At 40.3% G+C, this 13,180-nt stretch overlaps 1 protein-coding gene across 1 annotated transcript; it reads right to left on the reverse strand.

Annotated features, from left to right (window-relative positions):
* Positions 1–336: 336 nt before the first annotated feature.
* LOC140232932 (uncharacterized) lies at positions 337–3,037 on the reverse strand. The gene is made up of 2 exons (XM_072313042.1): positions 2,575–3,037; positions 337–626 (listed from the first exon to the last, which is right to left on the reverse strand). Exons 1-2 carry the CDS (start codon positions 3,035–3,037, stop codon positions 337–339), a joined length of 753 nt encoding a protein of 250 aa, XP_072169143.1.
* Between the last annotated feature and the right edge of the window lie 10,143 nt (positions 3,038–13,180).

The raw sequence follows: 13,180 nt of genomic DNA on the forward strand, positions 1-13,180 counted from the left end.
GCCCGCAGGTAGACTGCATCCACGCGCCGCTTGTCTACTCTTCTCCCGATCCAAGGCAATGGCTTCAGGCTGACGGATGGGATGGGTGACCGGACGAGGTCAGAGGTTGAGGTCAAGTCAAAATCACTGATGGGAAGATGGGCTGCTTGTCCACACGGCACGCTGCAGCACGCGAATCGAATCAATTTACGGTTTACTGCGCACGCCAGCTGGGATCGCTCGTTAGCAACCCAGTCGCACTGCGGCAGTCTTGCACTTTCTCCTTATTCCATCCAAAAAATTGATAAAAGAGAAAAACAAAAAAGAACAAGTAAAAATAAAGGTATTCCAAAGTGTTTACTGGGGAACGTGGAATCTCATGACTAAATCCACCATGTCCCTTTGCATCTGCTCATTTTCCCTCTGTTCTCTTTCCATCGTGCGTCGAAGCTTTGTACGCCGATTTTGAAACCAGATCTTAACCTGACGCTCCGTGAGTTCGAGGACTTTCGACAGCCAAGCTCGGCGCTCACGGCACGGGTACATACTTCTCTTGAATTCGTCCTCCAAGTGGATGAGCTGAAGTTTTGAGTAAGGGCGGCGCTTCGAACGGCCGCCGTCTGCTCCCATTTCTTTGCCATTGCAGTCTAGCACAGAGAGAAGAAAAAGAAAAGAATACAAAACAAATATGCTTTGAATAAAAATACATTTGCCATAAAGTTTTCACAGTTCTGCTAGTTTCGATCAGCAGCAATGATTTACATCAGTGACGCAGGTAGGACAAAATCATTTTGGAAGTATATGATTTTTGTAATAAGACGGGAGATGTGTGATCCGTCTTGACGCCAAACTACAAATGAAATGACCTTCATCGCAAAGGAAAATCCCAAGCATCGATGATGTGGAATTAATGATGACAGAGTGGTGGTTAAAATATGCTTTGCCTTTTTCTTTTTGAACATAGAAACACAGAAGACGACATTTATTTGCCCATGAACATTAGTGTGTAACATTAGTGATGAAGCAAGTCCGAACGAGCATGAAGCAAGTCCGAACGAGAGAATCGTGTTATTTAAGTCTTTTTTTTACTCCTTTAACAGACAATGGGACAGAAGGAAACACATTACAGTCAAGAAAGTTAGACAGGTCATGATAGTGTATTCATTTCTTTGCGCTCATTGCAGTATAATGGCGGGTGACGATAAAAACAAGAGAACAAAAATATGTATGGATAATTTGTGTTAAGAAGTAAGAGGATGACGAATTGTTTGTCCATTTTAGCACAAGACAGTCTCTTTTGAAAGTTTTCAAAAGACGCGATAAACTTCAATATTCTACCTTTCATTTTTAATTGAACAGCAGTGATGGATATGGACAGATTGAATTAAAGACGATTCAGTTTTCGAAAGAAAATCCCCCCTCCTCTGCAGTTGCTGCAGTTGCAAACTGCCTTTGAAAATTTGAATATTTCGACTGGTAATGTTTATGCGTTTATTAGATTACTTATGGTACAAGTATATCGAGGTCACAGCGACTTCGTCTACATTTACATGTAGTAGTGAAATAAGAAACATATGCTGTAAAATTATTATCAGCACAATTTGTCTACTTGTTTCAGTGGCTATTGCTACACTACAGAATCCAATTATTTATGCGTTGAATCGTAAAACACGGTCTTCTCAAACGTAACAACCGAGGAACATACGGTTTCACTAAAACAAGGTGAGGGCACTCAGATATTTACAGATGGAGGTGCTTTATTCAAAACATTTCACTCACTCGAAACAATTAAAGTGTCAGACGGAATATATGAGAGCGGTAATGGGAACAAGCACGACTTATTGAGAGAAAGCCGCCACTCATTTTAGCCGTGGAGAGCACCTTGCTTCGATTTCGACGTCATTAACGAATAAAGCAGGTAGCTGCTTCGAAGCACCTCTTCCCCTAGGGGACGATATTCTGAGAGTTGTCAGTATGGCAGAGATTTTGGGCAGGATCGAGGGCGTAATGCGACTCGCGAGCGAAGGATTAAGGGCTCGGTGATATCCTTATATATCCCACATATGACGGTGTTCGTCGCGGGTCGCCTGCTCGGCACGCGCCGATCTGGCAACATAGGGAGACGGTCATTAGCGATGCCGTGGCCGAATGACCGAATAATAACATCATGTCCAGTAGTCCTCGACCACTGATGACTATGAAAGATGTACTGTCCGACCGAAAAGATTTAGAGTTTCAACCGTTCTACTTAATTCAACCGTTATTTCAATAACGATCCAATAAAGTTTCAAGCTGTTGTAGCATTAATTTTCCTTCATACAGCAGGAAAAAATATGTTAAAGTTATTACAATTTTTGAAATAGAGACTATCTTTGATTTCTTTGTGTATGTTATTGTTTGCCAAGTAAACGTTAAAGAAACTCCCCCATACACAATCACTCATTATGAACCAATCATCTCAAGAGTACGGATTCTTAAGAAATCAAATCAAACAATGGAAGCGGCAGCCATCAAACCATGTTTGCAAAAGATACTCAGGACAAAATACGCATTTGTCAATTAAAATCTAACATTTATCATAAAGTCTCCTCTTACCTGTTTTCTCGGGCGTCGATTCGTTTGACGAGCTCGTGTAGACTTTGGTACTGCCCGTCTCTGACGATGGCGACAAGTCGTCAACCGCTTTCCGGCGTTCGTACGTCATCGCATTATCGGAAAATGTCTCGAACATCGAAGAAGAGCTCGATTGAATCGGTGAACGCTGATGAAAAGATGTTGGTCCAGAAATTGTCGGTGAAGCAGGCAGAAATGACGACGAACAAGTGGTCGTAGATTGTGCCACTTGGCCACAGAAGGGAGGACATGGATACGGGCGAGCAGCAACGGGCCCGAGATCGGCGGCAAAAATGCCGGCAGCATTCGTGTACCAATTCCCCGAGCCTGGTCGATCAAAAACATCGTAGTCGGTACGAGGAACGAGCGAGGTGGCATCGAGAGAACCACGGTAGACGTCGTGATAACGAGTGAGATCACCCGAGGCACATTGCTGCATATCCATGGCTAGCCTGCTAGCACTCGGCTCGACGCGACTCGTTCGGCGACTTAACACGGACTGCTGGCTGCACACGGGCGCGAGTCAGTTATACTTTTGCGTTTGGTTGGATACGCGTAAACACTCCCTAGTTGCTGAGCACCCACCAATCAATCATTACTCACTTCAGCTCACAAGGGGCAGTACAAAAATCTAATGACAATTTAAATCAGTTGCTCGGACAGTACGCATTTCGCGCATCCGTTCCGACCCACGTACTGAAACTGTTCTGATGAGTATCAAATGCCCCCAACTCCCGACCGATCCCGAATATTTTAGCAGTTGTACTTTTACTTTTACACTCAACTTTAACTCAAAATAAATTAAGAAAATATAAGTGTTTGAGCAAAAGATCGATTTGATAATTCCACATTTTCCAGGAGTAACAACCCATATGGTACATCTGACATATATCCTTCATATTTCCTGCCAACATGCTTTACACGTCGATCACGTCAATCGGTAAGACATTGTAGGGAGTTTTGGCTACGTTTTCGACAGAATTTCATCGAAATTCATAAGATGATCCCTGAATCTTATAAAATACTACATCTGCTATCCTCTGAAAGTTTGGAATCCTAGGCGGGACATTTGAATGGTGTGCACCCTCAAATCTCAACCTCGTCCCCTCGTCTCCCTACACTTCTGCGTCTAATACCTCGGCTCATCGGCAAAGCCTAACATACACATACCCTTTAAGTTACTCATAATGCATTGTATTTATTGCAGATATTTAAAAAATGAGTATTTTGGACCAAAATGTTTGTAAAATACATGAAGTTTGGCACGAAAACATCGCATCAAACTTGCGGTGGCGGCGAAGGGTGTCGAGAGATAAGATTGTAGTTTCACGCGTCATATACGAGGAGAAGTTGTTTACATCCCTCTCTAGGTGGCGCATACGACTTGAACCTTGTCACAGAAAATAATGTACTTCAATATCTGTAATATAATTTGCACTTTATTAATATCTTTCTCTTGAGAAGAGCAAAGGACAGAAGAGATTCTCCGTCGCACATGCCGCTTTTGAAGACGCGTAGGGGGTAGAGGTACCTCCGATTTGTCTCAGCCGTTTTAACTACTATACATGCCTTATTGGGTTTCTACATACAAATTAACGTGTGAGGATCTTTAATTGTGTGTTTAATTCAGAAGAAAACTGTAAAGCAGCGAAGAAACATGGTTGAAATACAGGCCAAGCTCGGACAGAGAAGCGACTGAGGAGCATACAGGGGTACCCCTAAACATCTTCCACGCACAGCTGCCGGGAACGCCTATGACTTCATGAGTTCTGGGGTCATTAGTTCAACTTCATCCGTTCCTGTAGCATTCATTTTCTGCCAAAATATCCTATTTTGACTCTCGAATCATTCGAATTTCTCCCGATATATCACCCAGCTTGACAGACACCTTGCACTGTGCCCTTCTACCGACTACACCTCCCCCTGACAACCAGGTCAGTGAGCTTGGGTTGGTTCCATAAGGAGAGTAAAGAGTTACAAACACACGAACGCTAACTTTTCAGGCTCGTTCATATTATATACAAATTTTGACACACTAAAACTTTTCTAAAAACTTTAAAATGCAAGTTTTTGCCTTGAAACTTTCAGAGAATGTTTTATAGGTTTATTTACATTTTTTAAAATGTTTCTTGCGTATGAATGTAATTAATTAATTAATTGATTATATAATATTATATATAGGGATCGTCTCGGTCAATTGCTGTATGTATATAAGACGAGAAATCTCGACACCCGCATCAGTAAGCAGCCGAGTGCCTCTCGAGGCGCTGCGTCCTGAGTGGAGACGGAGGAGCTTTTGCGGAAATTTCTGCGAATATTTTCTTGTGAGGAATATAACCCGTAGATTGTGTACCCCTGAATTCATGTTGCCTGGAAACTAGACGTGTGGAGTCATATTAACAGCGAAATGTCTTGATCGCTCAGGTAGACAAACGCTGCGTCGCTGCTCGTCCAAGTGCCCGGCAGCTTACGGCGTTGGCAGACAGTCGGTGAAATCTCAATAACTGTGCGGTAAGTGGTTGCGTGTATTGTGTCGTCTGCTGGATACCAGTACGTTGACCTGATCGCTTAGCACGCCCTCAAAAGCCAAGCCCTTTTGGGCAGGGACTGATAGGCGTTTTGACGAAATGCTAAGATTTTACACGTTATTGATTTCTGAATATAATTTTGCAATGTCAATGCTTGCGTTTGACCTGATCGATATCCAATCAGATACAATCGGAGCACCACCACATGGTGCCAGTGAATGGCAACCTGCCCATCAACAGGTGGACGTGTGCCATGGGGGGAGGGGCAAATATATGGTACATGCGGTAATGACAATATCATTACTGTGAAATTCTTAAATAGTCCGAATGATGTGTTTCATTGTAATACACATGCAGAGAACAAAATCCCACAATAACCCAGTTCTGTACGACACGCCAAAATATGTGATATTAGCTTCGTCCATATATTGTCAACCATCTCTTCTTAAGGTATTAAGGATGATAACGGTAACAAACAATCAATTTAATCATGATATCAATAATTGAAGTAGTAATAGGGATAGGTAATATAGATAACAATGAATCTGTCCAATGCACATTGTCTGTCACATATAAGTGACACGTATGGTGAAAAAGATGAGACCTCTTGTTAACATTGATCATCGGAAAACAGCTACTATTTACAGGTAAGCATGAGTTTGTTTGTTTGTTTGTTTTTTTAAACAAAAGTGACTCGAATTAAGAAGTTATTTCCCAGAAAGAGAAAAAATATACACAAGAAATAGAATGGTCTTAACTTACGATTATGCTATACTGTCTCTTTTTTCCCCGCAAATGTAAATATAAAGGGCGTTCGACACACGGTGGGTAAAACTCATTTTTTTTTTTGAAGAAACATTCAGCACTAAAGTATGATAAATTGGACTTATATCTACGTCATGACAAGAACCAGTGAAGAAAGGGTGCATATACCCATCAAATTTCTTTAGAGGGAGAAAAATGTCACGACCAAGGAGATGCAATAATGTACGTGGGCAAACTTTAAATTCCATTCCGAATTTTCTGCATATCTATGACCCTTTAAACGTACAAGGGCACGGTGTGTGCGCATTCGTGTGTGTCTATGTGTTTGTGTGTGCTATCTGCATATATATGACTGGGCTTAGTGTAATGACGTAGGTTTATACCCTTTATTAGCATCATTTTTCTCCTGTCTGTGATTTAAACGGGAACATAATCTCGATCAATTATCTTTTTTTTTTTTTTTTTTTTAACGCGCTCTATAGTTTTGAATGAAGAACACACAAATGAATAAAGATCTTTCATTGAGTATGTTACTTTCCACAGCTCAGTAGAGGATTTTGGTGTGTAGTGTCGGGGACACTTCTGTGCCATGTCATTTGTGACGCTGGTAGATAAAATGTACAATCATCTCTTTCTTATAAAAAGCAAAACAAAACAAAAATAAGAAGCGAATATCGATGGCTCAATTTTGACACACGACCTTGCATTGAAACGAGCACACAATGTTATGTCTCTGCATCTTGTGCTCGCAGCGAAAGCATATGTCACTTATAAATGAAAAAAAAGAAAAAAGTAACAGCAGTCTTGCTTGTGTGCCAGTTTATACTGTGATCTGTTTATGATCTGTTTTCGTTCCATGTCATAAAACAACAACAAAAAGGTAGAAAACGCGAAAAGCTTCTATCTTTAATCACCATAACGTAGTCAATTTTCAGTTTAATCTTTCGTCTGCCACTTCCATCACGCAAGCAGCATGCCTTTAAGTTTCTCGCGATGCATTGTCTATCTACAGGGAAAAAAGATTAGCAAAAATGCGATGAGATCGCATCGACGCTGACCGAATTCCTCTCATAACGCACACCAATCAGGGCTGTCTCGTCAATTTTGCCTCGTTTTTATTGTCTCCGGGCTGTGTTGTTGTTTCTCCCGTTAATCGTTCGGCGTTTGCTGCGTTCTCCGCGTCGCGTACTCCGTCTTTCTCTCTCTCTCCTTTTCTCCATCTCGCTCTCTTTTTTCCGTCTTCAGCGAAGCCTGTCACCATAAATCGGCATCGGTTTACAAGATGGCACTCGAGGAAAATCTCGAGGGTTCGTGAGAGGCTATCGCTGACCACGGGAAAGCAGCAGGCTCCAGATCTCGAGAATGACCCCATGGGAGCGATGAGCTTGGGCATCGCGTGGCTTGGGGTGCCGTATGTTGGCACCTGTGCGATGCAAATTGATGCTACCCCCCCCCCCCCCCGACAGACACACAGACAGACACACAGACACACAGAGACACAAACACACACATACTCCTCTGTTTTCTTCGCTCGCATTCGATGATGGTAGACATGTCCCCTAACCCGTACATCTTTTGTTTGTCAGTCCTCAGGTACTCTCGCTGTCTAATGGGCTTCCCACCCTCTTTCTGTTACACCAGGGAGCCACCTCCCTGGTTATACCAGGGAGGTTTAAGTCTCACCTCCCTAGTTATACCTATCTTACCTTCTACATTTCTATCTATCTATCTATCTATCTATCTATCTATCTATCTATCTATCTATCTATCTATCTATCTATTTACGTATATATCTGTATGTATACATCTTTTCAATTTTCCTTTCCAGTTGCAAAGGCGTTTTAGGAATAATAGGTAACATATTACTTGCCTAATCTTTCCGAGCACGCGTTTTGTAGGGCTCTTCCGAGAGGGGACGTTTCCGCAGCCACTATCGTCACCAGGCAAGAGCTTCCTCTTTTCCGTTACTGAAATTGTAGAATTGCCGTGAATGTGTTCAAAAATGTATGGAACATGTTATGATTTGCCTAATCGTCACAGCAACCCTCATCGTAGGGCCTATGCAAATACGCTGGACGAATTGATGATCATCGTGTCTTATCGAAATTTAGCGTTAACTGAACATAAATGATACTCACCTTGCATTTGGCATTCAGAAACGAACTGTGTGAATTGTTTTATCCATTTTTTTTTTAATTTCTTCGAGTCCTCTAGTTGTTCTAAGGTCGCTTGTAGGATAAAGGTCTGTTATGTTTATCATAAGTAGACCTATCAGCATCTCCATTATATCAAATGCACAATATCTCAGAATAATTCAGTAGTATCGATATTCAAGCTACGTCTTGCTTTTAAATAAGCAAGTCGTTCCGAATGTTCTTATTCAATTTTGTTATTTTTTCCCCTTTCACCGATTCATTAGCAACTATAAGTCTTAACATTGAAAGCACATTATAGTAGCATGAGGGTTTAGGTTTCGGCTGATGTATATCATTGGATACAGTTGCCATAAAGCAGTGATGTACAAAGAGATATTTATGCTCAATAAATGAAGAGGAAATGGTCTGTGTCCTTGAAAGTATAGGGAGTGTTAACAGATGTCAACAAAAATGTGCTTTATGTGAGAGATGAAGTGTTAGTTTGTTTAATTCTCAATACGAAAACAACAAAAAAGTTGAAAAAAAGTATCCAGGGTTCTATTTTTTCTTGTCCCCTGTTTCATCATCGTTTCCACTTCCATGCAACCTGTGTGTGTGTGTGTGTGTGTGTGTGTGTGTGTGCGCGTGTGCGTGTGTTTGGGGGTAGTATACAAAAGTAGCCATTCGTATAGCTCTAATAGGGAGTTATGACTCCCACTTTGCTATCGGTATAGTAGCTCAGATGTTAGTTTGCACGCGAGCACTCGATCCATACGCAACGACTGGCAACGAGCCATGCAAGCCCAGACAACAAGCGTCGATGGCTGAATAGCTCGCCATAAATGTATATTAAAGTCATTCTATAACTCATAAATGTGGGACCTGCCAATAAAAAATGATTTTTCACGGTTCACCCAACGCAATTGGTCGAAAAGGATCACTTTTGCTGTGTCTATCACTTTGATCTCGGTTTTGATTTGATTTGATTTTTTTTTAAATTCAATTTAAACTTTTGTGTCTGTCTGTTATAAAACTTTTCGATGGAAGTACCTAGTATCAAGGGAGAAGGGTAACGATATAGAAAATGTTAATTGATTCCCAAGTGATAGTGTCTCGTCACCAATGCCTTCCGTCTGGCCTGTACGACGACTTCCTACGGCAAACGTTTTGATTGATAACTGCTGAAAAAGGAGAAATTTTGAAAACTCATCCAGTTCCTGTTGCGGATTTCAAGGCTACGAATTTATCGAAGTACAGAACTTATTGCAGCTTGTCCTAATGTCTAATCTCTCACCGGTTTGTTTCAGTGACCCGACTTACGACGATTTTTCTAATATGTGTTTATCGGGCAGCATGCATGATAGTGTTTATGTGATAGTTTTAGAACATTAATAAAATGCTAAATTAATACTTGAATAAGGGCATTGTTGTTCAAGGTCTTCATGAAGATAAAAGGTCACAAATACACACGTGGGATAGCAACTTAACCCTCAGATAACACTATTTATCATCCCTGTCGGAAAGAACACAGTGTTCCGTGTTCACGGAGTCAGCTCTGTGAAAACGCTCTATAATTGATATCTGTCTACATGTGGTGTGGTTTTTCACAGAGTGTGCACAATAAGAATGATAGTGATAAATGTGTGACTAATTTAAGATGCTCGAATTTAACAATGTCAAGAGATTTGGCGCTGTCTTCACAATGTGTTTCGCATTGTGGGACATTGCGTTCTTTCCAGCAGGGATACTTAACAATACATTAGAATAATACAGGAATCTCATCATAAAGAGGATTGATAGATATGATAGACTGTATTAAAATGTACTTAACCCTATGTGACACCTAACATAAAAAGGATCTCTAAAACTGTCTTGTAAAGGAGCCGACGGCTATAGATGTCATGATTAACAGAAAGACATTGATTCGGTACTTCTGATGCTTCTATAATAGTCTATTCCAGCTGACGAAAATGTAATTTAGGAGACGAAAAAAAAAAAAGGAAAACATTAATTTTCTCAATGCTCAACTACGGTATACAATTTCCCCCTCTTTATGATAAACGACCTACCACAAAAAAAAAAAAAAAAAAAAAAAAAGCTACTAGAAATTCTGTACAGTGTGGAGAAAATAGGGTTTGAAACAGACGAAACTCGAAGAAGCTAGACGTGGCGTTTAAACACATGGGCCCAAATTCCTGAAGGTGACTTGACCTTAGACCATGGTACAAATTAACACCATGGTCTAAGCTAAGCGTAAAAAAACAAAAAACAAAAACAAAAACAAAAACAACAACGTACCGTTGACATGCGTGTACCTCTTTCTGGACGTCTGTTGTCGTACGCAATCTGTCGGTCGTACTTACGCAGAAGAAATTTGCATAAACCATGTTCTAGATTTAAACCACCTTCTTGAATTCGGACCAATTGGTCACTTCATAACACACCAGAGCAACTCACTACATCAAAACTGAGGTTTCCCAAACCCATGTATGGTCTAAAAATTGGATAAAATGAAGTGTAGATGGCAAAAACACTGAACTGAAACAAAAGAAGACAAAATCGTATAGTTTTGGTTGAGACCTAATTTCAGGTTTCTACCATTTTTTTTTTTGTGAGATAATGAGAAACCTCTTATGAAATATGAAATAGCATGTACTTCTCCGAGGAATTCAACGTTTATTTGATGAAAATTGGTTTTGAAATGGCTGAGATATCCAAAAAAGAGCGATTCTAATTAAGTGTGGGACCCACACTTTGATACGATCGCTTTGTTTTACTTTGTTTTTGGATGTTTCAGTCTTTCCAAACCCGATTTTCATCAAATAAACTTTGAATTCCTCTTAAAATGGTATGTTCTGTACTACATCATAAGTGTTTTCTTGGTATCTCGCAAAAAGTTAAAAGCCTAATTCTCATCTCCACCAATACTGTACCATCCCTTTAACCAGTCAACTTTTGCAGATTTCTATGCTTAGATCATTCATTTTGCATCTTCGTCAAGGGTGATTGAGGGGCGGGACAAAAATACGGTCTACATATTTGTGGAGCCCTGTGGGATGATGGAAATCCTCTTTGTTGATCAGGGTATCCTCACCCCATGATGTTGATATAAATTCAATTTAATCAACTCTTAGCTAATCGTCCCAATTAAGACATTCTCCTCCTTTACAACTTTAAGTTTCATAAGCTAAATTGTATTCCAAGAAGGTGCAATGCTGTGGCGCGATCTATTATTTGGTTTAGAATAATTAACTGTAAGCAAGAGAAATGATGTTTTAATTGTAAATGAGTTGTATTCCAAGCAAGGTGCAACACCGTGGCACGATCTATTCTTTGGTTTAGAATAAATAACTGTAAGAAAGAGAAATGTTGGTTTAATTTGAATCAAAGATTTCCTTCACCATCTCGGCCATCAAAATGTATCACATCGACATTGCTCGCTTTGCTTAGCGATTATTACGTGTTAACCGCAGTCTACAAGTAGTGACATCTCAACTAGAAGACAATGTTGTAGCAAGAAGGTATGTTACCTTCTTGGTTGTAGTGACGAGTGCAATATTGTAGAACTATTTCTAAACTGCAGAGACTAACTGAGATAATTTACTGTTAATGGAATCGTGCCATTTCACTTCATATGCCTTGCTTATGCTAACTTCTAACTGGGTCATGTGGATGAAAATGGTTACACGACACACCCTCAATACCGTTAGACATGCTCCCATGCATGCAAACAAAGGTAGATAGATATTCATTCAATGATAACAATTGTAATTTACAATCAACACTCATGTTTGAATTGACAGTAAAAACGGATTTTGCTGCAAATTTAACGTGGGATCACTGGGATTAAATCACAAAACACTCTCTGCGCTCCGTAACGAAAATTTTCAGTGTTGACGTCCACCCCACGAAGACTCCGGCGCTCTTCAAATTGGCGTTTGTCCCACCCTCGCAACAATTCGCCCTTCCTGTTGATTCGAACGCGGAAAGCTACATGTCAATGCCAGTGTCTCTGCAAATGAAAGAAAAAAAAAATATCCATCCGCCATCCCAAGTTAATATCGCTGTTGGTATCTATGCTTACAATCAATGCTTTGTGCCCCAGTCACGTTTCTCTTTATCCCACCCCCCATCATTATTTCTCTCTGGAAATCTGCTTCCCATCTTACCCCCTCTCTCCCCTCCCCTCCCCACGCCCTCCCTCTCTTTAATACCCCTGCCCCCTCCTCTTCCCTCTCTTCGGTCACAAACATTTTGTTCAATGCACACGTCTGCACACTTATCGAACGACTAATGTAGAATGTAGAATTATAACAGACTGCATGATTTTTTTTTTTAATGATAAATCATACTTAACCAAGACCACCAATATGGTTTCACGAAATTTCATGTGCACGTATATGCACCAACTCTGGTTATCGAGACCATTCAGATCCTTTATTCGCAGAAGTAAAAACATTCAAGGTAAATGACATTAATCTTTTGCAAAAACTTACTTTTTTATGTTTCGCTTACATAATGATTAGTTGAAATCTTCATTTTCTCATTATTTCAATTGAACAAGGACATACATTCTTATACCATAAGACAATCTAATAAATTTCACTTGTATAATCCTAAAACGGTGATGGCTCTGAAATCTATCAGACACACCGGACTCGATGATTGGAACTCTCTTCCTTCTGAAATTTGAAGTTTAAAGTCTATGTACTCTTTTAGGAAAGCTGTCAAAATAATGCTGCTCTCTGGATATCAGTAATTTCATCGTCACTGTTAGTGTATTACACACGAGATTCTTTCGTAGAAATATCGCCCTATTTAATCTATTGCGTAATCATGTAACCGACCATGAACTGTATTAACTGTTCACCTGAACCTTCGTAAGAAAATATTTTGTCATGCCTTACTGATCAGTGATCCAGGTGAACTTACTTTGTGTAAACGTTTAGTGAAAGCAGCTAGACCTCTTCTTTCCCTTTCTCCTTTCTACTATTCTACCTCTACGTAAGTCATCCCTCCCTCCTACTTTCTTTCCGATGTTTATTATGTACTGGGCTGCACGCAAAGGAAACCACGCTTATGCTGTAGCCCCACTGTATTTATTATTCGTTGTTGTATTGCTGATACGTTTTGCTGTAAATTGTGTAAAGGCAATGTAGA

Source organism: Diadema setosum, chromosome 9 (genome assembly GCF_964275005.1).
Source record: "Diadema setosum chromosome 9, eeDiaSeto1, whole genome shotgun sequence".
NCBI lineage: Eukaryota > Metazoa > Echinodermata > Echinoidea > Diadematoida > Diadematidae > Diadema > Diadema setosum.

Excerpts from the sequence above, each read along its gene's own strand:
- LOC140232932 (XM_072313042.1), bottom strand. The coding sequence starts at position 3,037 with ATGGATATGCAGCAATGTGCCTCGGGTGATCTCACTCGTTATCACGAC. Across the intron at positions 627-2,574 it reads ATCGACGCCCGAGAAAACAG|ACTGCAATGGCAAAGAAATG; the intron begins GTAAGAGGAGAC and ends TCTCTGTGCTAG.